Here is a 25,553-nt window from a genome sequence, read left to right as displayed (position 1 = left end):
GAACTACAGTATGCAGCGAAGTCAGAGGAGTATAATTATGCATGGCCAGGATATTAGGCTTATTTTTATGATGCCTTTTGTCTGATGTACAATTATGTTGAGGCTCTGCCTTAGTTACGGGGTGTGGTTCTCCACTGCAGAAAAAAAGCTGTCTTGTCACCGGGACTGGTAAAGCTATATTGTGACTAAGACCATCATCAGCTTCACGGTATTTGTAATACCATTACGTATTCTGCCTCCTTGTCACCAGGATCTTTTTCCAAAGCATGAGTATTTTTGGCTACTTTAGTCTGACGACTGATGTAAGGAGTACCATTACAGCAACTAGAGTTTGGCCTGCCTGCATATGAAAACAAGCCTATATTCCACTAAAAAGTAGGAAAAAAATAAATAATCCTAAAGAGATAAAAGAGAAAGAGTAAATATGCTGTTTGACCTCCTATCCCATGACCATTACTAAGCTGCCCTGCACCAGGAAAATGAACAAAAATAGCACTATTGTAAGGACCTTCTTTACCTGAACACCCCATTTTCCCTAAGCCATTCCAGCCTTGGAGGAAGGGATTGCAGCAGTCATGCTATGCAGTACTCTCACCTTGCAAGCAGTATTGGGGGCAGCCAGGTCCCCAGTGGAAAGCACCTACCTAGGATGCTCAGCACGTGGGACATCAACATCAAAATCAGCAGGAAAACATAATACAGGGCAAATGGTGCATATAGAATATTAATATATGACAGATGTTTGCCTTCTCTGTACTTCATTAACATACATTAATTTGACAACGGAATTAAAAATCTCAGAATTGAATTGAATTAGCGAGTATCTATGCCAAAGAGTCAGGTTTGGTTTTGTTTTAGTAAATTCAGAGTTGAAGCTTATACTCTTAACTATGATTAACCTTGAGGACAAGATAAGCATCTTGCATCACTTTTTGAAAGGATGTTCACAGTAACACCACACCCAGTGACCTGTCATGGGTGCCCACCTTCCAGGGTCTCCATGCAGGTAAAAGTAAACAGAGGACTGGTCCCAAAACAAATTAAGTGGAATGGTTTCTAACATCTGCCTTCCAACACAGCAATTCATCGTATCTGAAGAGTATCAGTACAGTTATTTTTCTAGCTCCTATGAAACCTGAAGCAGTTGTAAACAGACAGAAAACATCCTCATACTGCTCCAGAAAAGTGGGAGCACAGATTTACAGCATGCTCTTTCCTCTCTTCCTCCTGCAAGGCTCTCAGTCTTTCCTTTCTTCAGCGACTGAATAAACATCACTGCAAACCCACAGCTGGTCCTTGGAGTTGTGTCCCAAGTCACCTGGAGACAGTCAAGAGGAGACAGGCCAGTGAGGCCTCTCAGCTCTCCTCCTGCGAGCCCTGCCCCAGCGTCACGGGGAATCATACCCGGGGCCTGGCATTAGAAATGGAAACTCTGGCAGCCAAACTTCTTGGCATTTAGAAAAAGCTGGTTTCAACTAAGAGACTCTGAGGACTTAAAGATAAGGCCTGGATTATTCAGCTAAAGGTTTTCAGAGGAAAGGGAGAGTGACGGAACAGAGTCAGTGGGATCTGGGTGAAAGACACCAAGCCGAGGCAAGGTGAAGCTGCTCCCGAACCCCAGGGAGTGACCGATGCCATGCTCAAAAGCGAGGGCGCAGCTCTCTGTTTGGTGGGAGTGGGGCTTGGGGAACCTGCTGGGCCTCCTGCTCCAGCACAGCAGGCTGGGCCCGGGCCCCGCTGGCCGGTATAGCACACAAAATAACTTAACTAAAAACTAACTAAAGCCCTAAACCCAGTGGGCAACATGGAGAAGAGCCCAGCTCCTCCGGGCTGGGCGGAGCATCGCCCGGGCGGGAAGCTCCTCTCAGGGCCGCCTCCCTCCCCCTGCCGGCGCCCGCCATGACGGGGGGCGACCCGGCCAGGCAGGCCTCCCCCCGGGAGAGGGCAGCCCCCAGCCCCCTCCTCGCTGTTTAGAAACGGCGCTCCGCGCCTCAGGCTCGACCCCAGGCTCCCGCCGTGGAGGAGAAACGGCGGCGGGAGCCGGCACTGACCCCCCAGTCCCCCCTGCCTGGGCAAAGCCCGCTCGGTGGCGGCGGCCGCCCGTTAATTGGATCAAGAGCCAGGCGGAGGGGGGCGGGGAGCTGCCCCGCCGCCACCGGAGTGCCCCGAGCGCCTGGGCCGGGCCCGCCCCGCCTCCAGCAGCTCCCGGCGGGGCGGGAGCCCCTGTGTCCCCCGGCTGAAATAGGGGGAGGGCCCGGCCCGCTCCGCTTCGCTCCCAACCCAGGTGGCCGTTGCCGTGCTGAGCCGCCTGCGAGGTAAGCGGCGGGGTCATCTCTGCTAGGGCTGTGGGCTTGGCTCCCCCGGGCCGAGCGCCCCCTCTGCTGCCGGGACGCCTTTCGAACCTGTTCCCCGTGGGGTGCTGGGGGTCCCGGCGGCACAGCCCAGCCCGCTCCCGCCGCCGCGGGCAGCGCGGCTCGAGCGGCGCTGGCGGTTGCGAGGGAAAAGTTTCCTCATGGAAAGGGGGCGGGTGGGGGAGGCGGTGCCCGGCCGGGTGCTGTCTGTGGGCAGAAGGGGCTCGGGAGGCGGCTCGGCGCGGTTCGGTGTGGAGCGGAGACCCCCGGTAGGCGCGGGGGACCGGCGGTGCTGCGGGACCGGGATGGGCGGCGGGTCCGCGGTCCCCGGCAGATTGTTCGCGGGGGGCTGGGGGAAGCTCCCGGGAGATCTCCGGTCCCCTCGCGTCCCTAGCAGCCCGGCCACCAGCCTGACCTTCACCGAGTGCCCCCCCGCCGGCCTCCCTGGAGCCAGCCTACCGCCGTCGCTGGGGGCTGCGGAGGCTCCCCCTCCCTCCGGGGCCAGCGCCCCCGCTCCGCAGCGGGGACAGGGGCCCCTTTGTGCCGGATTCGTCTTGAGCCGCTTCCCACTCTGAAACCGGAGCCGCGGGGGCTGGCACCGCTGCTGCTTGAGGGGGGTCAAGCGGCTTCCCAGGACCCCCCTGGGCGAAGGGGCCTCGCTGGGGCCCAGGCTCGGGGGGCTGCACCCCCTTGTTTCAGGAGGTCCATGTTGTCGGTCTATCAGCACGACTCCCGACGACCGGAGTGAGGAGTAGGGCAAACGGGACAGTCCTGGCTTTGCTCGTCCTCTTCCTCTCTTCTGGCCGCCGACAGCAGCCTTGGTATCGGGGAGGGGAGAGCAGGGTATGGGGCAGGCCGAGGGGTGCTGCCTGCGGCCGTGTCGCCTGGCCCCGGCAGGCTGCTGGGGTTACCGTGTCCTCTCCGTCCCAGGGCAGGAACAAGCTGATAAACGTGGAGGGTATTAGAAGGCCTGAACATCCAGTGCTTGAGAAGATATTCTATGATTTGTCACTGTGCGGGAGGAGGGATCTGCGATCTCCGCAAAGCTATCGATAAGCGAAGCTAGCGTGGCCCAAACGCGTTAACCAGTTTCACCACTTTTTGTGCCAGCTATGCGTTCTTTGCTTGCCTCAGTTCTTCAGGCCTGCTGAAGGCTCAGAGCTTGGTGGTGAGGGGTAGGTTAGCTGACCTCTGGGCACTTGCTCCTGGCATTTGGAAGTAGTCTGGCCTTTTTATTCACTATGTAAACCTCCATACCCAACTGGTGCTCCCTGCCTCCTGAAACAGGAGATGAGCTCTTCCCCTTCAAATACACTGCCAGTCTAATTTGTACAAAATAATTTCTGATCCGATGGTAACTGATGGCAGTACAGAACCCTAGCAGAGCCTCCCACTCCTCCCTGGAATTCAAATGTCACCAAGAAGTCAGAGCCTTACGACAGCTTAAGTCATTCTCAGTGCGTAATGGGAGCAGAATGCACAACTGTAGTGTGTGGGCTAAAATGACAGGGTCCACGTACTCCTTGCTCCAGGTGTGAGCTGGTCTCTGGGTGGAGTCGAAGTGGAGCTTCTCCCCATGCATTGCATAACTGAGCACATTCTTTCGGGCAAGGATTCACCTTTCTGTGAAGTGCACAACATGTTATGTGTGAGACAGTCTGTTCTGCTCTGACAGTGTTTTGTGTTATTAATGGTATTTCACTAGAAGTTTCCTGAAATATTGACTAGATTGTCCTTCAGCTTGTGGCTTGGAACAGGATGAATGTGTGAGCTGCATCAGCTGCTTGCTGCCTTCCCTATTCTGTGCCTGCTGTATTGTATTGCTTTATTGGCGCTTCTTCTTCTGTTTGTTTCTTTTGACCTAAGAGTTTGAGCTTCTCTGGCTTGCCTGTGCTTGTTCAAGTGAAGACTGTCATCTTCTTGGGCTGCAGAAAGTGGTAACTTCACTGTGTCAGCTGGGTATAGGCCTGAGAATGACTGCCCACCTGGAACTCCATTATCAAATGTCAGTGAGTAAATAAGGGTTGTGCGTGACTGGGCTGTGCCAAAATGCCACAGGTCCTTGGCACACTGTGTGTGTAACCAAGTTATAATAGCCTGAAAAATCTTATGGACCCAAATTAATTTCTTTACAGGGCAATGACTGGTGCTTTTAGTCATTTTAGATTATTGTGGATTATAAAAGAACTAGCCTGAATCTTCTGGGCTTTGCCTGGATGAATGTGAGTTTTAAATAAATACATACGTTTATCTTTTTGTATTCAACAATACAGTCAGGTATATTTTAATGTGACTGCTTTCTTAGGAGATGATTGCAAAAATGTGAAAACACATTAGTCACTGCACCAGGGGCAACATGAGCTTCTGTTAGAAACTCATATGATATCACTGAGTGTGGCAAATACTGTATATTCTTTATTCTGGCCATCTTGAAGGCTGGAAATTATTCAGTTGTTTGAACTATTTGGTCTGTATGATGGCTGGCATCCAGGGATTGAACTGGGGACCTCAAAAGCGAAAAGTATCTGCCCGTAGCCTGAGTGGAAAAACCTATGCTCTTGATTGGAGAGCATTAATAAACTGTCTCTATTTTTGCCGTCAGCTGATCAGTGATGTGTGAATTTGGACTGCTCATGAGAGTTCATGGGGAAGTACCTCAACAATAGGAGAGCTGTTTAAGCCCTTTGAGGGACTCTTATCTTTTTTAAAACAGACTTTCTGATCAGGCAAGCTATTTTATCACTAGTTACTCAGAGTGATGAGTGTAGAGGGTACTGTATGATAGGGAACTGTGTCAGATAGATTAAAAAAAAGAAAAAGCCTTAATATCTTAGTCTAGGGCCTTAGTGGGTGGGACAGAAAACAGCGACTACTGTATCTGGAAGTTTCAATGAAGAATTTGGGATTTTGCTCTTTGAAGAGTAACAAAAGAACTTTGCATCTTTGGAGCAGTTAAGAAGCTGTTCAAGAGGTAGCTTTTTGCTGCTACCTCGCAGCATGATGACCACTGTAATTTAACATCCAAATGCGCTCTGACTGTTTGGGCACACATTTTTCCAGCAGCAGAAAGTGTAACGTCAATGCAAAGAGCCTGGTGCATCCTCTGCTGTAATCATCCAGCTTTGTTTCAGTGACTGGTACAATAGTTTCATGTTCCTTCAAGCTGAAATGTGGGCTGAAGCTGGGCACTGCTATAAGGCAGTATGTGTGACTGGAATCCTAATCATATTTCAGCCTTCAGTGGTTTCTCCTTGCTGTGAATGGCACGATGGGAAAGAGCCTTTCAGACTTGCGATAGTCAGATTTTGTGTGTTAAATCTAGTGGTTGTCGCTGAGCATTGCAGTTTGAATAGGCATGTGAGAAGTCTCCGTGGTACTGGGGGCTTGGATCCAGAGGCATTAGGCTTGTGTGGGATTTTATGCTTGCTTAGTAGGTGACTATACTAGGACTCTGTTTATCATGACCTGTCAGTAAGGTGGGGTTTTTTTGTTGTTTTGTTCTGGGTTTTTTTCAGGCTAGAGGAGTTAGAATTGCTGCAGGCAACCCATAACTAGCAATGTTAGCAAGTCTTCAGCCTCCTCAGTCCTGTCCATGCTATGAGCTTGCCTAAGCTGTGTCCCTTCTGTTTGCAGGAAGGGATGGTATTTACCTCCTGGGCTGTTGAGGACATGGTCAGTCTTCTCAGTCACCTATATGTGATTATCTGTTGGCAGTAACTTCCTTTTCCTTCAGTATCTCTGCTGCTGAGCCAAACCTCTCCCGCTCCCGCGTGTGCTGAGCTGTACCAGCTGCAGTACTGCAGTGTAGAGCTCTGAGGTGGGCTTGCTGCCTGTCTCTAACAAGGGCAAGAGGCTTTCATGGAGGATTGAGAGAAGATGCAGCATATTTAAGTTTTTTAATTACTCTAGATATTTTTTTTTTTTTTGCTTCATGGTGTTTTCAGTCAGCTCTTCCTTGTACTACGACTGCTCACCTGTGGAAACGTGTGAAAGCTTGCTGTAGAGTCCAGCAGGCTTCTTCCCCAGTGCAAACAAAAAAATAGGGTTTCGAGGTGTGGGATAGGAGCTGCTTCAGGAAGCCATTGGGGGGAAATAAAGCCCATTGGATTGCTCTGTTTGTGCTTTCTGTTTTTAAAAAGCCTGCCAGTGTTCTTTCCTCTCATGTCAGGTTGAGTCCTGAGGATCAGAAACTGAGATCATTGCTTTGGGCAATGGGCTGAGAAAGCAAATGACATTCCAGTGATGCTGAACAGTTAAAATCTGTTCTGTAATGTGTGCCCTTTGGGCTGGCTGCCCCATTTGCTTGTGTTCTCCTGGACTCCTGTGGATAACACCTGGGATATCAAGTAATTTATATTAATAGTCCTGCTCTTCAGCTTGAGATCCAAAAATTTATTTAAGAGGCACTATTGTTACCAAAGAGCAGATTCTGTGCATAGTATGAAAGTAGATAAAAGTTGCTCTGTGACATACAGGATAATAAACTTCAAGAAGAATGTGTGAGGTATGAATATTCATGGAGCAGGCCAGTTCCTAATGGCTGCCCTACTTCAACCTTGTTATCTGTGTGTATCTCTGGGAAATATGTCAGAAAGGCATGTGGCTGTCTTTAGGAATGAAGTACCTACAAGAGTAATTGAATCTGCCAAACTCCTTTTTGAACCAGGAGATGCCACAAAGGGAATCTTAAATTACTGAATATTCTCTCTAGTCCACAGAGCAAACGATGCTTTCTTGTTACATGCCTGGTGCTATAAAAGACAGTGCAAAATGACGCTATGTAAAATCTGGTCTACAGTCCTGCCGGTTTGTATGGCACTGAAGTCTGTCTTACAGTTGCAGTTGTTGTTGATGTTGTTTAGATTTTCCTGTGAGGAAGCAAATGAGTAAACCTAGCTCTGGTGACTGAAGGATGGCAAGGCTCTTTGTTGACAAAGTGGAGGAACCGACCACAACGTGGAACAGAAGCAGTGGCTGTGATGCTTTATCTCGTTCTTCTTTACCATAAGAGATGTCCTAGCAGTCAATCTTACCTTATTCAGCTCTCATTTCAAGCTTCGTTGTACTACCTTCTGCAGCCTGTTCAGGACTCAGAATTGTGCAGGGAACTGGATGAAGTTCAGAAACACCTTGATGATCTTCTTTCAGGTTCTTGTCTGCATTAGATGAATATCTGGAAGGAAAGTATTCACATAATAAACAGTTTTAGTATATCAGCTTTTACCAAGTAAAACCAGAAACCTGTTTGATCCAGCCAGAGGTAAAGAAATGCAGTACTTTGAATTCATTGGCCATATGATTGTTACACACTTGGTCTGAATACTGACAAAATACTTGCCAACTCTTATCTCCCATTCCCCCTCCCTCAAAAGCCAGCTAATGGAAAAGACAACTATTGGTAAAGTAAAGGCAGAAGTGCAGCTGAGTTAAAAAACCACTGTGACTTCCAAATGGGAGAAAGGGGCAGAGAAGGCTGATTGGAGACATCTGACTCCTGTGCAGTCTAGTGAAGCAAGAAGCCACTAGAAGCTCAGTGTTAGTGGGGCTCACTGGCTTATGGCTCCTCTAAAGGTTGTTTGCATTGATTGCAGTCTGCTCCCGTAAGATTTCTTAATGCATTCAAGTAAACTTGATCCCTGCTGTGCAGGTTACAAGGTGATTCAATCACAGAAGGAGAATATTCCATTGGCAGGGACCTACATGAGTTTGCTGCCTTTCTTCACACTGTGCCCCCCCCTCCCCAACCTCCATTACTTCTTTCTTCTTTGCTCAGGGCTGGATGCGGCTGGGGTATTTTCTTCTGTTTGGATCACTGCTGTTCATATAAAGACCAGAACAAAACAACCTTCTTTACTCAAAGCCCGGTTGGAAGTGGGTGGACTGGCTCAGCCTGCTGTTGTGATGACTTACCTTTACTAAGGTATAGCAACTGTGTTACAGGATGGACTACTGATTTTGTCTTGCCAGTCACGGAGTTCAGAAAAAAAGTGACCAGTTGAAATGTAGATTAAATCTTGGAAAAAACTATTTGCATTCAGTGCAGATTGAGACTGCTGAGGAGGAGTATAATGGCTTTGGCTGGAGCTTTAAATACCTATTTATCAATGATTTACAACGAAATAGCTTCCAGTTGTTTGGCATCCCTTCTGATTAAAAGGGAAGTGCTGATTGCATGTATTTGCTGGCAAGCTTGGTGTTTATTTGCAGAGACTGATGCACAGGGTAGGAAGTACCCTGGGAAGTACCCAGCATGGAAGCAAGCAAGTGAAGAGGCTCAGGGAGCAGGACAGTAGAGATTATAGGATCTCAACATCTGCATGGGGTAAACAAAGGAGGGTGAGAACTGGGAAGTGGGCACACTGACTGGTGTGTGGAACAAGAGCTATGCTATTCACAGAGCTAAGAAAGGAGGCTGGTGCAGTGCTGTTCCTTTTTGTAGCTGCCTGTTAAATACATAGACAAAACACAGATGTCAAGATTATTCCAGCAACCATCTTGAATATACCTGTTCAAGGGCCTGTTGGCCTCTTAGAGTATGATGCCCCATAGTCCAGAACTAATTTCCTTCCTCCTTTAGCTATGTGGATATTTGAGATTATAATAAAAATTTTCATAGGAAGAACAAGTAGAGAAAAACTAACAGACCTTGAAAGCCCAATATATTTCTTCAACATTCTCATTGTTGTGCTATCCAGGATAGATCTGTGTTCCTGTAATACTAAAGACCTCCTACATCACATTGGAAAAGAAAGCAGAAATTTTCCTTTTCTTTATGAAACAATTTCTGTCTGGTAAGCTGTGTCAGTCAGGAATCCTAACTCTTAGATCAGCAGCAATGTGTTGGTAGAACCCTGTCCTGTAGCCTTAACCTCTGAGAACCTGACAAGGAGTAGCTAATGTGGAAAGTATTTAATTCTGAACGAATGTTTTGAAAACAACCTGGGGTAATGCATAGGGAGATGTCTGTCTTCAGTATGTTAGCTTGGTCTGAAGGTGAAGATGACCAATATAAAGAAGCTGTGATCTGAAATAAGAGAGAACAGTGAAGCAGCACATAGACTCAGGAGGTCAGCCCTTCTAAGTGGAACAGGATTTTGTCTGTACTTTAGTATAATCATGGAGAATTTTGCTAGTGGGCAGCCACAGATCTCTAGAGAATCACTGTCTGGGAGACAGGCTTCTGTTACAGGCTTGCATGCAGCTGAAGTGACCTTTGTGTGTAGTTACTGTTCTGCCTGATGTCTCCCTGACCTCTCCCTGGCTGGAGAGATAGCTGAAATCTTTCTCGAAACTGTGTAAGGCAGCCCTGGCAGGCTTCCGTCCTTAGGGAGCGGCTGGGAAACACTGTTGCTTAGTCCCTTTCCCAGTCAGATGACTACTGAGGGTGTGACCAGAGCAATAAGATAAATATCTCTAAGGGAAGTTTTGGAGGATCTTCATGTTACTTGACATCCTCTCTAGCTGTAGAGAAGAACTAGCCCCTCTTCAGAAAGGAGAGTACATCTGTAATATTGGTCCTCCTATATAATGGCAGTGGAGAGCACGTTACTGGGCATCATTAGTCACTAGCATTAGAGCTATTAGATGTGCACTGCCAGAGATGGTGAGGCTGGAAGGGACACTGTGTCCCATGTCCCATTTCATTCTCTCCATCAGGGACCTTCCCAGCACTGCTGTACAAGCAGCAGTACAGTTCATTACACTGCTGGAGTCATGTGGAACCTCCTGGCTCTAGCTCTCTAGTTCCATTCTGACAACAAGTTAACAGAAGAAAAAAAAAAAAAAAAATTAAGAGTTTTCACATCCCTTGTTCTGTAAGGGGAGGGAGGCTGTCATCCTTTTGTGTATTTGGATTGTTCCCATTGAAATGTTTATCTGCAACCTATACCAGAAGTACCCTGGAGTGAAAAAAATACCTTCACCACTGCCTGCTGTACAGAAGAGTGACTCTAGGAATCAAACAAATTGGTCACAGAAATCTCACATTGCTGCCTTGTGGTGTTAGTTGTTGTCTTGAGGTGGATATCACCTAGTAGCAGCCCATTCCTGATTAGAACTCTTGCTTAGCTTGGCTTTAAAACCTATATAGAAATTGGTCCATAATAGAAATGTGCCTCCACCAAAGCCCCAGTTACTATTACTAGATAAATGTAACTCAACTTGTTCCTACATGTGTCTGCATCCAGTATGTGGAGGCTGGAAGTATTGGAGTGTGGTGTAGAGGGAAGATCCCTGTGGCTTACCTGCCTTAGGGAAAGGTTTCTGAACATCAGACAAGGCCCAAGTGTACAAGCTCTGTTTCCGTGGATGAATTCCTGCAGGGCTGCATGCACCAGCCCTTTGAACATTTGTCAAGTTCAGAGGCTTGTTCTTGGCAAAATTAGGAAAACAATTGCTCACAAGGAGTTTGAAGAGGCAGTCGAGCAGTGCACAGAAGTGATGCCTTAGGCATTTGGAGGCTGGAAGTATTGGAGTGTGGTGTAGAGGGAAGAAGATCCCTGTGGCTTACCTGCCTTAGGGAAAGGTTTCTGAAGTGGAGAAGAGCGATTGCTGCTATCAGGTCTAAAAGTTTTATCTGTGGATCAGGACCCTGTTGTACTCATGTTGTGCAAACAGGAAACAAAAAGCCATACCTTGTAGCGTGTTGCCAGATTCACACGTGCTTTGAAAGGGAATGTTTTAGCCTGACATCTTGGCCTGAGGGCAGGGATCTGTGCTCTGAGATGCGTGACTGACTAGAGCAGGGGTGAGATTAACAACATGGTTAAAGGGGGAAACAGCTCTGCCATGACAAGCCCTGTGGCATTTCCCTGAGTGGAGCTCGGTACCAGTGAGGCAGTCATGAGCAGTTCTACCTTTCTGCAGCTGAAGAGCAAGAGCCATTTTTTGATAACCTGATAGGGAGTTGATAGCAGGTGTGGCCTAATAACTATGTTGGTCATAAGTGGGAGCAGGTATTTAGGGGGAAGGAGGTGAGTACCTTTTCAACACTACTAGCAGAAAGGGTTGTAGCTGTGCAGAAACCTCATTTGCCTGGTTCAGTTTATCTACTGGACACTGGTGGTTATAGTGGTGTCTGTGATGCCTTTGTCCGTAGTCCTGTGGAGGTGTGAAGTGAATAGAGGTGCAGTCACTCTCTCCCTCATTCTTCAGAGAGCTTGTCTTGCAGGAGCTGCAGTGAGGTCTCGCGTAGCTCTTAGCTGTGATAGCTGAAAGAGGAAGGCGGGAGGAAGGTAGGAATAAACATTCCTTTGCTCTGCAAATACAGTTTTTGAGATAGCCTCCTCTTAGCAGAAGTGGCAGTGGCATCGAAGTCTTGTATGTGGTGCTGACCCACATATAGCTCCAGTTGACCCAGTACAACTCCAGCTATATTGCTCACACTGTGCAGGCTCTGACAGCCCTCTGCAGTCATGTGGTGGCTCTTGCTACGTCAGGCTGTCCACAGGGTAGCCCTGTCATCTCTACTTTGCTGTAAAAAAACCTCCAGGCTTTGGCATGTATAACGCATATATTTGCTTTTCCTGGCAAACTCGAGTTTCCCCTGGTCTTAAGCTCTTGGTGGCTCACAACACATGCCATGTTTTGGGAATAACTAGGCATGAGGGGGTGGAGTAGCAATCTATTTGCTCTTCTAGGGCTCAGGGTGACAGCAGCAGCTGTTCTTCAGCCCCTCTGTGCTGTACTAAGTACCTTCCCTATGTCTGCGTGCAGATCCAATTTGATCTGCTGACTGACACGGACTCATGGAGTATGTAAAGTCCAGAAAAAGCCTGGCAGAAAAGGGTCCTTCTTATTCTTTGACCTTTTTGCTTCTACAGGCTAGTTTTTTTTCTGGACTTCTATAAAGTCTATACAACTGCTATGGAAATACGTACTCGACTGGCTGCTACTCAGGTCATGGAGATTAGCTTGTAGAAATATTATACTACTTAGTTTTCTCCCACCTAGCCACTGTGCCGATGGCTACAGTATAGCCTTAAGCTGTGGGATGCTTTGCCACATGATACTGTGGATGCTGAAAGCTCATGTGGGTTCAAAAGTAGATTGGAGAAATTAATGGAAGAGAGATCCACTGAGTGTTACTAAATTCATAGGTGCCACATCCAGCTCAGGAAGTTCCTGTCAATAAATGGTTAGGGGCTTGGAGAGCACGCATGTATGCTTGCTCTGTTCTCAAATGAGGGAAGGTATCTGCTTTTGGCTGCTGTCTGCAGAGGCTATGAGGACCCTTAGTCTGATCCAGAACTGCTACTATTATATTTCAGAGACTGTTGATCTTAGTGATAGTAAATAAAGTTATTTAGGTTTGTAACACCAGAGAAAATAAGTAGGTATAGCTCAAATTTAATGTGGAAACTGCAGAAAGAATGGATTTAGTGTGGTTTTTTGGTTTGTTGTTTGTTTGTTCGTTTTTTTTTGCTTGACTGTCCCTCAAATGAACAAGCACACTCTCACACACAAGAGTTTTCCACATTTGACCCCAAATTCTAGCACTCTGTAGTCAGCCTGAATTGGAAACCCGAGATGGGAGGCATGTTTGTGATTCATTGCTTCCTGATAGAGTGAGGATGGGAGTGTGGGGTGGAAAAAGTGATATAGCCTTCATCTGTCATATTTAATTGATCTATATCTTAATCAGGAGAAAGAAAGGAATAATATGGGGCAGGTTTAAGTATATTTTTACGTAACTATTCATGAACTTTTTTATTCTTAGCAATTTCAGGAATGTGTAGTCTGGTTTTACTGGGAACCACGGGGAAGTCTTTGAAGGTTTATGATGAGCTATAGCTTTTTAAGCAGTGACCTGGATCATGACTCTTCCCATTCAAAGGTCCCTGGACTGTTTGCAGTAACCCAATCTGCTTTTTTTTTCTTTCCTCCTGTTTTCCTAATGTATTTCACTCCTTCTCCAAATCTTAATATCTGGCTAAAAATCCCACTTCCTCACAAGTTTTGCAGTTTCTGCACTCAGCTGTATTAACTCTCAGTTGCCTTAACCTTCCAGCCTCAGCTGAGTGGATATTGATGACTGAGCAGAAGGGTTTTTTTGCTGGTCTGTCTTTTGAATAAATAGACTTTTGACATTGAAGTAAATCTTCAGGGAAGTGAATGTGAGGTAAACAAAAATGCCTCTTTCTGCCCTCACTTCCCTTAGTTTCTGCAGGTTTTTTACTTCCCTTTCCTCTGTGGAAAGTTGATGATGGCTACCTATACCATAACGGCAAAATAAAGTATTTCTGAGAATGTGATGGGGACAACTTACAGAATCAAGGGACAAAAACCACTCTACTGATAGAGAGCCACATCCCACGAGGGGAGTGCTAGTTGCTCTGCTCCTAAAAGGACTTGAGGCCTCTAGACCAGAACATGCATTCTTGTGAGTTTTGGGTTTTTTTTTTTTTTTTATATGTAGAGTTATCAAGTCCTTTGTCTTGTATATAAATCATCTTCATTTTCAGTAAAGAGACTGGAGAAAGTGTGTTTGTGTCCTTCCCTTTTTCTCCCAATGCCAGCTGTGTGCAAAAGTGTGGGCAGCAGTGCCTGGAGGTAGTGGGGTTTGCTAAACCGAACACTACAGTGAAAGGGGAGTCCAGGCCCCACATATGGTGCCTGGGGACCGTGCTTATTTTAGGCCTTTCTGGCCCGAGTTGTTTCCTTTGCTCAGCTGTTGTGATGCTACCTTTCCCGCACAGTGCTGTCATACCGCCCCAGTGTTCCTATTTTAACTCTCTCTGGGGCTAGATCTTGTGACACAGGGATTTGGCATCTCTCCTACGTGCTGGAACGTGGCATCTCAGGAGGCACAGTGGCTGCAGCTGCTATATCAGAGGGTGCCCCTCCTAGTAGCTGGCATAAGGGGAACACCCCTAGGATTGCAGTGCATCAGAACAGGCAGCATCCCCATAAAGGAGCGGCAGTGTCTAACTGTGCCCATCTCTGTCTCCTCCAGTCTTTTTCAGGCAGTTTGAAGAGCTTGGGACACACTTGCCAGCTGCCTGCTGCTCCCCTGCGGCATCTCGCTTTCAGCTTTCAGGTATGTAGTTACTGGGGACAAGAGTAGAGTTGTGTGCCCTGGAGGCACATAAGATAGCTTTGCAGCTTGCTGAGAAATGGTGGGGAGGGAGGACAAGGATAGCTGGTGGCATGGGTGGAGGTATTCTTCAGGTTTTTGGGTTCATCACCCTGAGCGTCATGTCCCATTTAACAACTTGCTTCTGCGACTGGAATTCAGCACTTTCAATCTTCTGGAGAAACCCAGAGGAACAGCATTAACATACTCATGATAGTATCCATGCGATGGAACTGGGCAAACAGAGCCAAATTGTTTCAAGAAGAAATGGAGGAAACTCCTGTAGTCTGTGTTGGGGTGCTTCACCATGTGGCTCTTGCCACTGAGAACTTGCAGGAGGTGGGAGATGTGACTCTTGACCTGATCTTCATCTCTGCTGTGTGCTCTGTGGGCTGGCAGAATGAGCAGATACCTCTCTGGGGCGTGAGGGAAGCTTTTTATAACTAGGAATGTGCAAGAGGAGAAGTGGCAGCAAAGGACATCTATGCTGTGTTAACCCAGGCTTGCCTAGAATGGAGTGGGTTTGTGTGTGAGTGGCTGGGCTTGGGCCTTTTTCCGTGACTCCCTCTCTCATTCCTGCACAAGAGCAACCCTGAACCTCTCCCTAAGGAATTTGTAGTGCCACACCATGTCAGGAACAAACTGGCAGCGCAGACTAGCGGAGGGGAATGGGCAAAAGTTGTGGGACAACAGAGGATGAGGTGAACCTTTTACCTTCTAGCCTAGATTTTGAGCCTAATGCAGTGCGAGAGTTGAGTGTAACGAGAACACCAGCTCTACAGGGATGTTTCTAGGGAAGGGGTGCTGCTGGGTAACTGGCACTTGCGCTGCAGTGCCGTTTGGCTGGGGATGCCCCAGCGTGTTTCTGTAGTTCTGCTCAAGCCCAGCTCAGCTGGTGGGCAGCTTATAGGGCTCCTCCCCATTCAAGACATGCCTGCCTGCTGACTGCTCAGCCTTGTTTTCTCCTGCCAGTTGTTGTAATCCCATAATCTTGAGTCATACTGGGAAGCTGGAGTCATCTCCATTGACAGAAGACTTATTTGAAGTCTTTCAAGGCAGATTTCAAATAGCTTTAGCTACGTCAGTTTCTGTAGCTTTTGCTACCCTCTTGAGGGCCTTGGTTAAGAAAGGAACCTCTACAGAGATGTCTGGTGCTGCTGAAGGGTGCTGGATTCACTAGCATCTCCAGTATCTGTACAGCTGAGGTTTGGCAAGATTCTTCTACAACGTCCTTTTCCATCGTGCTGCAGGTCTGTCTGCAGGGAGGGAGGAGGCAGGTTCAGTCCTGGGCATCTCTGCTGGATCTAGCCATCTACTGCTGGAGGTGCAGCGATGCCAGTACTTGCCTGCAGGGCAGTAAATTGGGCTCCTCCAGCTCCAAGAGTCATGGAGAACTGTGCCATCTGTGAAGGTGCAACCAGTGCTATGCTAGAAATCACTTTTCTCTCTTCTCAGCTTAACTGAAATCTGCAAAAATTCTCTGCTGCAAGAAAACAGGAGTGATGTCATCAGAAGATGATGCTGGCGGGGAGTCTCCTGGAGGCAGTTTCTGGGAGGTAAGGAAGGATAATCAGAGTGTGAGGGAGGTAGGAATGTCTTCTTACCTCCCGCCTGTGGAATTAGAGGATTGAGTTTCAGGTTCCTGGGTGACATGTTGCTCTTGGGGAGTGGAAGGGAGGAACTGTGGGGAGGTTCAGTAACACGCTCTGTGTTACTTCAGGGAGGAGGTGACCCTTTCCTCTACAGATGCTGTGGAATGAGAGTTCCTTGTTCAGCTGACACTGGTCTGAGCTGTGAGAGAGGCAAGCCAAGCATCTTGGCTTCTTCCTTCCACTGCTGTGCCTGCCTGAGAGAGTGCCAGAGGAGGGTCTGAGCCCAGCTGCTGGCTTCAGAAGGGCCTGTGCTCCCCCCTGTGCAATGACTGACCTGCTGCTTTCTGTTCTGAAGGAACACAAAAGTCAGTACAATATAAATGATGATGTGTGACATTTCAGGCTGGAAACTACAGGCGGACAGTGAAGCGTGTGGATGATGGGTACCGGCTCTGCAATGACTTAATCTCCTGCTTCCAGGAGCGAGCCAAGATAGAGAAGAACTATGCCCAGCAGCTAACAGAGTGGTCCCGTAAGTGGAGGACCAATGTTGAGAAAGGTAAAATTGGCAGGTTGGACGGGGAACAGGATGCATTCATAGTGCCCCTTACTGAGGGGATGCTGTTTCCTTTGGGGGCAGGCTTCCCTTCTCCAGGAAGGGGGTGACTTTCTTGGGTGTCTTTGTGTGTGTGTTTTTGTAGCCAGTCCTCTGATTCCCTTGGAGAGGTGTTCTCTGCTTTGCTGGGTGTTTGGTTACAAAAAAAAAAATTATATCTATTTGTTTAGTTTGGCAAGTCCTTGGGCAGTCTTAAGTCTTAAATCAAGCTGCAGATCTCCCTTTTTAAGGGTGATTTGGCTATCTCTCCTCCTCCTCCAGTCAGAGAATAACTACTAATGCTGTGATTTAGTGCCAGTGGGCTCAAACTGATAGTGGCTTATGTAGTAATGGGAAACACTGGGACAGATGTCCCAAAAGACCTACTGGTCTGTGAAACAGAAGCGTAGCCTCAGTCATGAAACAGTATTTCTATCTCTCCTGAAGCTCAGGTCAGAGCTGTGAAGAGAATTTTCTACAGGAACCTTTTCCTAGCAGGCACCATCTAGGGCAGAGAAGGCTGCCCAGAAGAAATGCCCATCTTGGCCAGCTGTTACAGCTGGCCTAGATGCTGCCTGTTGGGATTGTGTGGAGACCAGTAGATGCTGACTTGTGTGATGAGGGAGAGTTAAGGAAGTGACTCCATACTGATAGATGTATGTAGGAGGAAAAGAATCTGCCTTCCCTTCTGTAGGCAGGAGGTGTAAGAGCCCCTCTGGTGCTTGTTCCTGCAGGTCCACAGTACGGTACTCTGGAGAAGGCCTGGCATGCTTTCCTGACAGCTGCAGACAAACTGAGTGAAATTCACTTAGCTGTCCGGAACCACCTGGCTGGCGAAGACTCGGATAAGATCAAGGCCTGGCAGAAGGATGCCTACCACAAGCAGATGATTGGAGGCTTCAAGGAGACAAAGGAGGCAGAGGATGGCTTCCGCAAGGCCCAGAAACCCTGGGTGAAGAAGATGAAAGACGTGAGCAAAGCATGAATGGGGAAGGAGGGATAAGGACAGTCAAGTGGCTGCCTGCTTGTGAGAGCCACTGGTCAAACAACCTGTGTTTAGCCAAAGTAGCAGAGAATGCCAGAGAGGGCAGGATGTCCTCATGGTCTCTTGTTCTTGGTGGGTTTGTAGCTTCCTTCCCATGTGGGAAGACTTTGGTAACAGGCTCTGTATTCCTGCATGGCAGGTGAGCACTGATAAAGAGATCATTTGGAGGTACCTCTTCCCTTTGGAGCATGGTTTGCTAAAGGCCAAGCTGGCATTCCTGTTAGGTTGTCCTGAGATAATTGGTGCTGACTGTAACAGATGTTAACATGCCATCTCTGAGTAATTGAGGATCAATTGGTCAGGATCATGGCTTTCTCTGCATCTTCCTCTTACAGGTGGAGACTTCTAAGAAAAACTATCATGCTGCCCGAAAGGAGGAGAAAACAGCACATACAAGGGAGAACCATGCCAAGGCAGACTCGTCTGTCTCCCAGGAGCAGCTGCGCAAGTTGCAGGAGCGTGTAGAGAAGTGTACTCAGGAGGCTGAGAAGGTGAGTGTGTTGTATGGATGTGGGTCACAGATACTTCCCTTGAGGAAAAGGCACTGGTTATAGTGTCACCTAGTGAAATGGCTCCTGCTGAAGCCTGTAAGAAAGCGTGAGATCCCATTGTCTGAGGTTTTAGTGAGTTAGACTGAGATTTCAGTAACTAAGCCAGTCTAGATGCTGCCTGTTGGGATTGTATGGAGACCAGTTGATGCTGACTTGTGTGATGGAGAGAGTTAAGGAAGTGACTCCATACTGATAGATGTATGTAGGAGGAAAAGGTCTCTCTATCTTTGGTGTTGAGTAAGATCTGATTTATAAGTAAATTAAAAAAAAAAAGGGGGGAGGAGAAACTTGGTAGAGGGAGTGGGAGCTGCAGAGTTGAAGACTTGGCTACCGAAAGTGCCTGGTTTGCCTGCCCACAAGAGTGAAAGTGTGGAAGGTCCTCTATGGAAGAGAGTGGCAAGGAAGAACAAGAAACTTGCAAGAATATTAGAAGAGCAATGGACTGGGATACCAGCTGTGGGATTTCTTCTTTCTGTGGTGTATTTGTTCAGCAGTGCAAGGGGGGAAAAAACTTGTCAGTCCCAAGCTAGAACAGGTGGAATGTCACTGGTTTGACATCAAGGCAACACATCTCACCATTGCTGTCCTTCTGGGTTGATACAGTGCAAGGATCAATATGAGAAGATGCTGGAAGAGCTGAACCGCTACAATCCCCGGTACATGGAGGACATGGAGCAAGTGTTTGAGGGCTGTCAGGAAGCAGAGCGCAAGCGACTGTGCTTCTTTAAGGAGATGTTCCTGAATCTGCACCAGCACCTCAACCTCTCCACCAGTGAAAGGTACCGGCCCTGACGCAGGAGGGAGGTCTGCCAGCCTGGGACGCCCTTGGCTCTGGTGAGGGGTACTGATTCTGGAGTCTGTGAAAGGGAGCTGCCTGGTTGCATCAGGCACATCTCACTCCTCCCCCTCCCAAGTGTCTTTAGAACTGGCATTTGGTCCCTTTAGGCTGAGCAGTGCTGGTGTCTCTGATCTTGGACAGTGCCAGGCTCCTCAGAGAGGATTCTTTCTGCCTCTGAACCCTTCTTCCACTACTGTCCAGTACTGTCCTGTGGGTGTGTTTCAATTCTGTGAAATGCCTCCATGTTGCTGTATGTAATCCCAGTCTGAGGAATGTGGCTCTGTTGCCTTCTAGTATCTATAGCTATTACACCCCATTCTGCCCTCAGTGAAGAGATCTTTTGTGAAATAATGATAACTGTAAGTCCACAAGTAGCACTTAAGTAGGAGTCACCTGGGGGAAATGGGTGCAGCCAAAAATCTTCTGTGGTCCTATACTTCAAGGTGGAGGCAAGAAATCTGAGCCACCTCCCTGTATGCATGCAAGAATGTGCCAGGCTCTTTTCAGTGCTCATTTGATGAGCTGTGCTGAGAGCTGGCAGATGTTAGCCACTGCCACTTCAAACAAGCCTGTCCTGTTTGCCAGGCTGACCCTTCTGTAAGGGTGTTTCTGTTTTTCTAGGGCTGAACACATGCTGCTCTAGCATCCTTAATCCTGTGGGACTTTCAATCTTATGTAATTGGGCATGAGTTTATGCTCTTCCTTCCTGCTTGGCTTTTGTGAAACTGCTGAGGACTTGATGGTTCTGTCTGTTTCTGGTCATAGCTTTCAAGCATTGTATCGAGATCTCTACCAAGTCATCATGGCTGCAGACAACCAGGAGGACCTGAAGTGGTGGCGCAACACTCATGGACCAGGCATGGTGATGAACTGGCCTCAGTTTGAGGTGAAGTAGCATTCTAGAGTGTATTACTATTTCCAGACATTTAGCTGTTTCACTGAAATCGGTGGATTGCTAGTCTTGTGTTGGAAAGACCATGTCTTTGGTTGGCAGGCTCAGGATGTTAGGGTCTTCTAAAATTTTTGTTGTATGGCAAGGTCTTTGGTGCCCAAAGGGACATGTGCAGCCCTGCCAAACTGCAAATACTCCAGCCATCCAGCTGCAAGGCTGAAGAACAGGAGCTGGTGGTCAGGGCCTTGGGACAAGTTCTTGTTATAATTTTCTTGCAGCTCCTCTTGTATCTTGGGTCTCAACAGGAGTGAGCCTGCTGTGCTAGCAAGGCCATTTGGCTGACCTGCGTAGCCACAGCTGAAGTATGTCTTGGTGTTCTGTCTTTCTATGTTGGTCAGAAAAGATGCACAGAACTCTTGTATCTGAGTGGCTTGATGGTGTTACTGCTTTTCCCTGAACAGGAATGGTCCCTCGAAACACAGCGGCCAATCACCAAGAAGGAGAAGAGTGGCAAGGTGGCTGACGATGTCATGCTGACCAGCATTTTGCCTGCACGGGATGGTGTTGTCTCACAGACTCCTCTGCAGACAAGGCAAAGGTAAGGGCTGAAGTGTGGGATACATCAGGTTAGGAAAAGTGCAGTCCTGCCTAGGGAATGAGTTGGATTAATAGGAGTGATCTCTTCCTTAACTTCCTATCTTGCCTGTGCCACTCTGGAGAAGACCATAGAAAAGGGGAGTTTAGGCTAAGGTAGCTGCATTTTTTTCTTTCCTCTTCCCTAGCATGCACTGCCTCACAAGGTGCCTTCCCTGTAAAGATCCTTCTAGTGATATCTGGCCCAGTCAGACTAATGCTGTGTGAGATTCTGGCACGCATTCATTTTCTTCCCAGACAGGGTGAGGGGAGTTGGGAACTGGTAGCTTTGCCAGTTAGCTGTACTGTTCCCTAAATGCAGGCATCAGATTTTTTCCTTGCCAGGAAGCAAGCGGGGGAATAGGGAGAGGCTGAAGATGCTCATGTCCTGCAGTTCCAGTAGCCGTCCTGCCTTAAAAGGTGAACTCTGGCCTAAGTGAACTGGGCAGAAAAGAATGAGGATATAGAGGTGTCTCAAGGCTGCTACTGTATTTCAGTCTACTGGATTCAGGGGCCCTATTTGCCAATCCACAGGTTTTCCTATGAAGAGGAGCAGAGCAGCCTCTTCTATGACAGCCTGAGGGCACCCAGCCATGTGAAGTTAGTATGGAACATAGCCTCCTCAGGGACTTTTGGGTTCCAGGTGCCTGTCCTCTGCTGTTCTTCCTCTCTGCTCTTGTTCCTGACTTGGAAAATGGCATTCCAGACATGGTTCTTTGGGATGGGAGACGTGGCTTCTCCTGTTTGTCTTACTTTTGGCTGGAATAACTCTGGACACAGCTCTCCAGTTAGGACTGGCCTTCCTTGTGTGAGAGGATCTGCTAGAGTAGGATGACGTCATGAAGAGTGTGCATGTGTGAAAATACTCTGAGAATGAGTTACCCTCCTGGCCCTCAGGGCTCTAATGCTTGGGTGCTTTCAACCAAATCTGGTCTCCTGGGACCTCTCTTCCGTGTTCACCCTCACTTGGCTGTTGGGCCTCTTGCACCTTGTTCTATAGCATAGCAGTCTCGGGGGGAGTCAGGGTGGTGCATGATTCAGGAGGAGGTGGATGAGAGTTGAGTCTCCTAACAACCATCTTGTCCCCTCTCTCCTTCCACGTGCAAAGCGGAGGGAAGGAAGACATTTCGGAGTGGTCAGACGAGGACACTCCCAAGAAGTGCCTGGATGCCAATGGGCACGAGGAGGACATAAAGGTACCAGGTGTACGGGTACGAGCGCTGTATGATTACACAGGACAGGAGGCTGATGAGCTGAGCTTTAAAGCAGGTACAGAAGCACTAATCTCTTACTAACCTTTTGCTGTCCTCACTTGTGCTGACTGCATGATTGAAACACTCTTTAAGAACTGGATGTCCTCTTGAAAAGTGATCCTTATTCTTCTTCCCCTGCTCTGATCCATTGAGGTGGATGATACACTGGGCAGTCCAACCTGTGCTAGACTAAGAGCCACTGAGGCCACATAAAAAGAGACTGCCTAGGCCTTGGTCACAGGGAGAGCAGACCCCAAGTAGTAAAACAGATTCTTCCTGCCTCCTCCTAAGGCATTTATTCTGCATTGTATCTTGAAACTTTATTAAATGCTTCTCCCTTGTGCCATTGATACAAAAATTATATAGGTGGTCTGGGTTGTCCTTTGAAGTCACCAGAAGATAGATGTTTTGGGAGAAAATTCAGCTGACTGACATGCACTACTGAAGGCAGAGTTCAACTGGCAAAAAACAGCTATGCAGACTGTTGCTCAAAATGGGTGTCTTGAGAGTGGAGATCCTGGCTTGCAGCAGAGGACTGAGAGAGAATGCTGGAGCAGACAGACCCTTCCCCTTTTCTTCCTTCAGTTAAATTTAGTTTGCATGTGCCATCTTTTCCACCTCCAAGAGGACATCTGGATCTTGACAGTGTCTCTAATCTTGCTTGTTTAGAGTCTTACATGGTATCTCTGTGCTATACCTCTCCAAAATACACGCATTTTAAAAAGTCACTGAAGGCCTTCAGTAGCAGGGCTTGTGCCTGAGGCCAATATCTATGCAGCAGTGTTACTGCACTAGTAAACTTCCTAAAACTAACTTGCTGCTTTGAAATATCTTACGATATGGGTGCTCTAGAACTTGACTCTTTGCACTCTCTTTCCTTCCACCCAGCAGATGAAATGAGGCATGACTGGTTAGCTTCAGTCATCTCCTTTTTTTTATTCTCCTCTGAGCAGCATGCAGCAGTAGGGCTTAAGCTTAACAGCGGATAACTTTCTGAGCCTCTGCCGGTGTGGGATGTGCCTGTTGATGCAGTGAGACCTCCCTCTCTGGCAGAAGTATGACCTTCTACTGGTGGAGAAAAGGACCCTTCTGCCCTTTCCCAAAGTAGATGTGGGAAAGTTAAAAGCCTTTCCTGGTCATAGTCTTGAGATTCCATGGCTTGCTGGCCAAACCAGACACTCCATCATGGAATAGTCATTTTGGGTCCTAACAGCCAACCCAGAGCTTAGCAACCTCTTACATGTTCTTCCCACCTGCTCCAGAGAAGCCACTAAAGAAGAAATCTGCGATCCTTCTGATCTGTCTGGTTTGTAAGCATGTTTCTCTGGGGGCAGGAAAGCAGGCAGAAATATAGGGCACAAAAATATTTCTGGTGTTGAACAGCAAAAGTGAAGGTTTGTCTCTAAGTTCCTTGGCCTAGAGGATGGTACTGAGCATAGATACTGCAGAGGTCAGTACCTCTGGCTTTGATCCAAACTGTGCAGTATGATACAGAGTGTGATAAGGGGAGAAAAGTGTGGTGATTCAGACCCCTCGGTCTTGCTTTTTTATCAGCTCTTCTCAGGTGGGGAAAAATGCCATGCTGCATTTCCCACGGCTGCTTCCTAATGACTGTTTTTGCTTTTTTAGGTGAAGAACTAATGAAGATTAGTGAGGAAGATGAGCAGGGCTGGTGCAAGGGCCGGCTTCTCACTGGCCAAGTTGGACTGTATCCTGCTAACTATGTCGAGAAGGTTGGATCATGATTGCTACTGCCCTGCTGGTGTCTCACAGCCATACCAGCATCTCCTGCAGAGGTCACTGGGTCACTGCTGGCCCCAATGCACCTTTGCAGTATATCCAGCAACTTCTGGACTTTGAGGGCACGTATTCCATGTAACTAATGCTTCATTTTAAATGCCTAGGCCTGTAGGGATTTTCTAATAAATAAACAAGGATGAGTAAAGACTTCTCTGACTGTGAGCACTATAGGAGTGTAGGAGTGCAGAAAAGAGTGGATCCTCTTGACTTGCACTCAGTGAAGGGAGATAAGTGGCACATGCAACTAACTCTTCAGAACAGAGAAAGGAGGCTTCCTTAGCCTCAGTGCACATGGATCCATAGGGTGCTGGGGTCTGCCCTGCCCCCAGGCTTCCTGTTCAAGGAACTTTGGATGTGCAGGGCAATAGGGAACTTGTAGTAGTGCTTCCCCTTTTTTTGCTCAATCAGGCTGACTGGCGGAAATCTATTTATTCTCCCACATCTTTTAGAAGTGTTCAGTATGCTTCACCTGCAGGCTTGTTGGCTTCCCTGGTAAAGCAGCTGGTATAAGTGATACAGCTTCAACAACCTGGATGTCCCCTTCCACTGCCCTCAGATTTACTGGGATAACACCAGGACTTAATGATGGTATAGCTTGGAGACAGGAGAAAGAGGCTTCTGTCTTGCAGGATGTAGAGGCTCAGACTAACAGGTTGGGAAGAAAACTATTTGGCAGCAGGTTGGAGTTCACTCAGTGTTCCCTGAGGTAGAATGGGCACTGACACACACTGAAGGCTGGTATTAACAAAGGCAGCCACATTCCAGTGTTGTTCTACTTAGGACCCCTAAATGCACTAGTATTTGTTGGAGTTTCTAATGCTTCTAGGTCACTCTGGCTGTACTTTTCTCCGGGGACACTCAGTGCACAGCAGAGACCATCTTTTTCCTTCTCTTACATCTTCTTGACTTCTGGATCCTAGAAGTGCACTCCCTGCTTTGCCAAAGACCACTGACACTGTGATTGAAGGGGAGCAGAGTGTGGAAGCAACCTGCTTGTTGTCACATTAGCCATAGAGGGATGACTCTTCTTTTGGTCCTGAATTGCTGCAGGTGTACATCTGTGCAGTTAAGTGCCATTCAGCAGGGAGGACCTGTCAAGCCTCTTTATCTGGTCTGTCTTTCTGCCCTTGAAAGCCTGAGGGTGCTGAGACAAAGTGAGGCCTTGATCCTAGTGCTCTGTGTATTCAAACATGAGGACTGATAGACATGTTCTGTATAGGATAAGCCCAAGAGCTTGAGGGAACAAAAAAAGGCAAGCTTCCATTTTTGGAAAAACAGGAAAGCTCAAACAATAGTTTAAAACCTGTTTACTTACTACATATGTCTAAAACCATTGTTGAGATGCACTCTGAGTTTATAGTAGCCTTCTGTAGTGCAATTCTTATTCTGGGTCTGCACATGTGAGGAACTTGGTTAAGCCACACTCACAAAAATCAGTCAAGCCTCCACCAACCACACCGAGGTGAACTGCTCCAGAGCTGTTTGGAAAAGGGGTGATACAGATAAAGAAGTCTGAAGTCATAGGTGAGTGCGTGGGATTAAGTGACTGCAGAATGTTAACGGCAGCTAGTGAACCAAAATGGATGTTTACCGATTGTAGGCTGAAAAGGAGGGGGGATGGACAGATTCAAACACTGTTACCTCATGAGAGATTAAAGTACCACAAACATCTTGTTGCCTGCCTGCCAGAGAAAGCAGAAATTAACCTTTTACAGCACACTGGATGCCTTGAAATGTAGTCAGTCACAGACAGATCTGAGACTAATGCTATTTAGTGCTCTTGTAAGAGCACAGAAATACACAGAAATGCATCAGCTGTTGATATCCTCAGCACTGTGCTTCATGAATGGGTGAGGGGGTTGCAAACAAAAAAACCAAGGCTGAAGCATTTTGTTCTGAATCAGTAATGTCATTTCTCAAGAAAAGAGAA

At 47.6% G+C, this 25,553-nt stretch overlaps 1 protein-coding gene and 1 long non-coding RNA gene across 5 annotated transcripts in view; one reads left to right on the top strand and one right to left on the bottom strand.

Moving 5' to 3' along the window:
- The first annotated feature begins 1,898 nt into the window (after window positions 1-1,898).
- On the top strand, window positions 1,899-23,770 carry PACSIN3 (protein kinase C and casein kinase substrate in neurons 3). Of its 4 annotated transcripts, none has more exons than XM_086748918.1 (12): window positions 1,899-2,315; window positions 14,305-14,388; window positions 15,880-15,980; window positions 16,419-16,575; window positions 17,346-17,581; window positions 17,992-18,147; window positions 18,811-18,986; window positions 19,811-19,931; window positions 20,399-20,535; window positions 21,105-21,170; window positions 21,679-21,839; window positions 23,453-23,770. In XM_086748918.1, the coding sequence occupies exons 3-12, from the start codon at window positions 15,927-15,929 to the stop codon at window positions 23,566-23,568; spliced, it is 1,380 nt and encodes a 459-aa protein (XP_086605044.1). In that variant the 5' UTR covers window positions 1,899-2,315; window positions 14,305-14,388; window positions 15,880-15,926; the 3' UTR covers window positions 23,569-23,770. The 4 variants fall into 4 exon arrangements, with proteins under 4 accessions (XP_086605044.1, XP_086605045.1, XP_086605043.1 ...); XM_086748919.1 differs by having other exon boundaries at window positions 2,301-2,315; window positions 14,305-14,384; window positions 15,883-15,980; XM_086748917.1 differs by lacking the exon at window positions 1,899-2,315 and adding an exon at window positions 2,589-2,620.
- Window positions 6,723-25,553, bottom strand: part of LOC147600562 (uncharacterized) — a 27,800-nt gene continuing 8,969 nt past the window's right edge. Inside the window, exon 2 of the long non-coding RNA XR_015258683.1 lies at window positions 6,723-7,524. This is a non-coding gene — a long non-coding RNA (uncharacterized LOC147600562). The remainder of the gene's footprint in view (window positions 7,525-25,553) is intronic.

This window comes from Chlamydotis macqueenii, chromosome 5 (assembly GCF_036417535.1).
Source record: "Chlamydotis macqueenii isolate bChlMac1 chromosome 5, bChlMac1.mat, whole genome shotgun sequence".
In the NCBI taxonomy this organism is placed as follows: Eukaryota; Metazoa; Chordata; class Aves; order Otidiformes; family Otididae; genus Chlamydotis; species Chlamydotis macqueenii.
The sequence above is the reverse complement of the archived record's forward strand: the minus strand, read 5'-3'. Positions and strand labels throughout refer to the sequence as shown.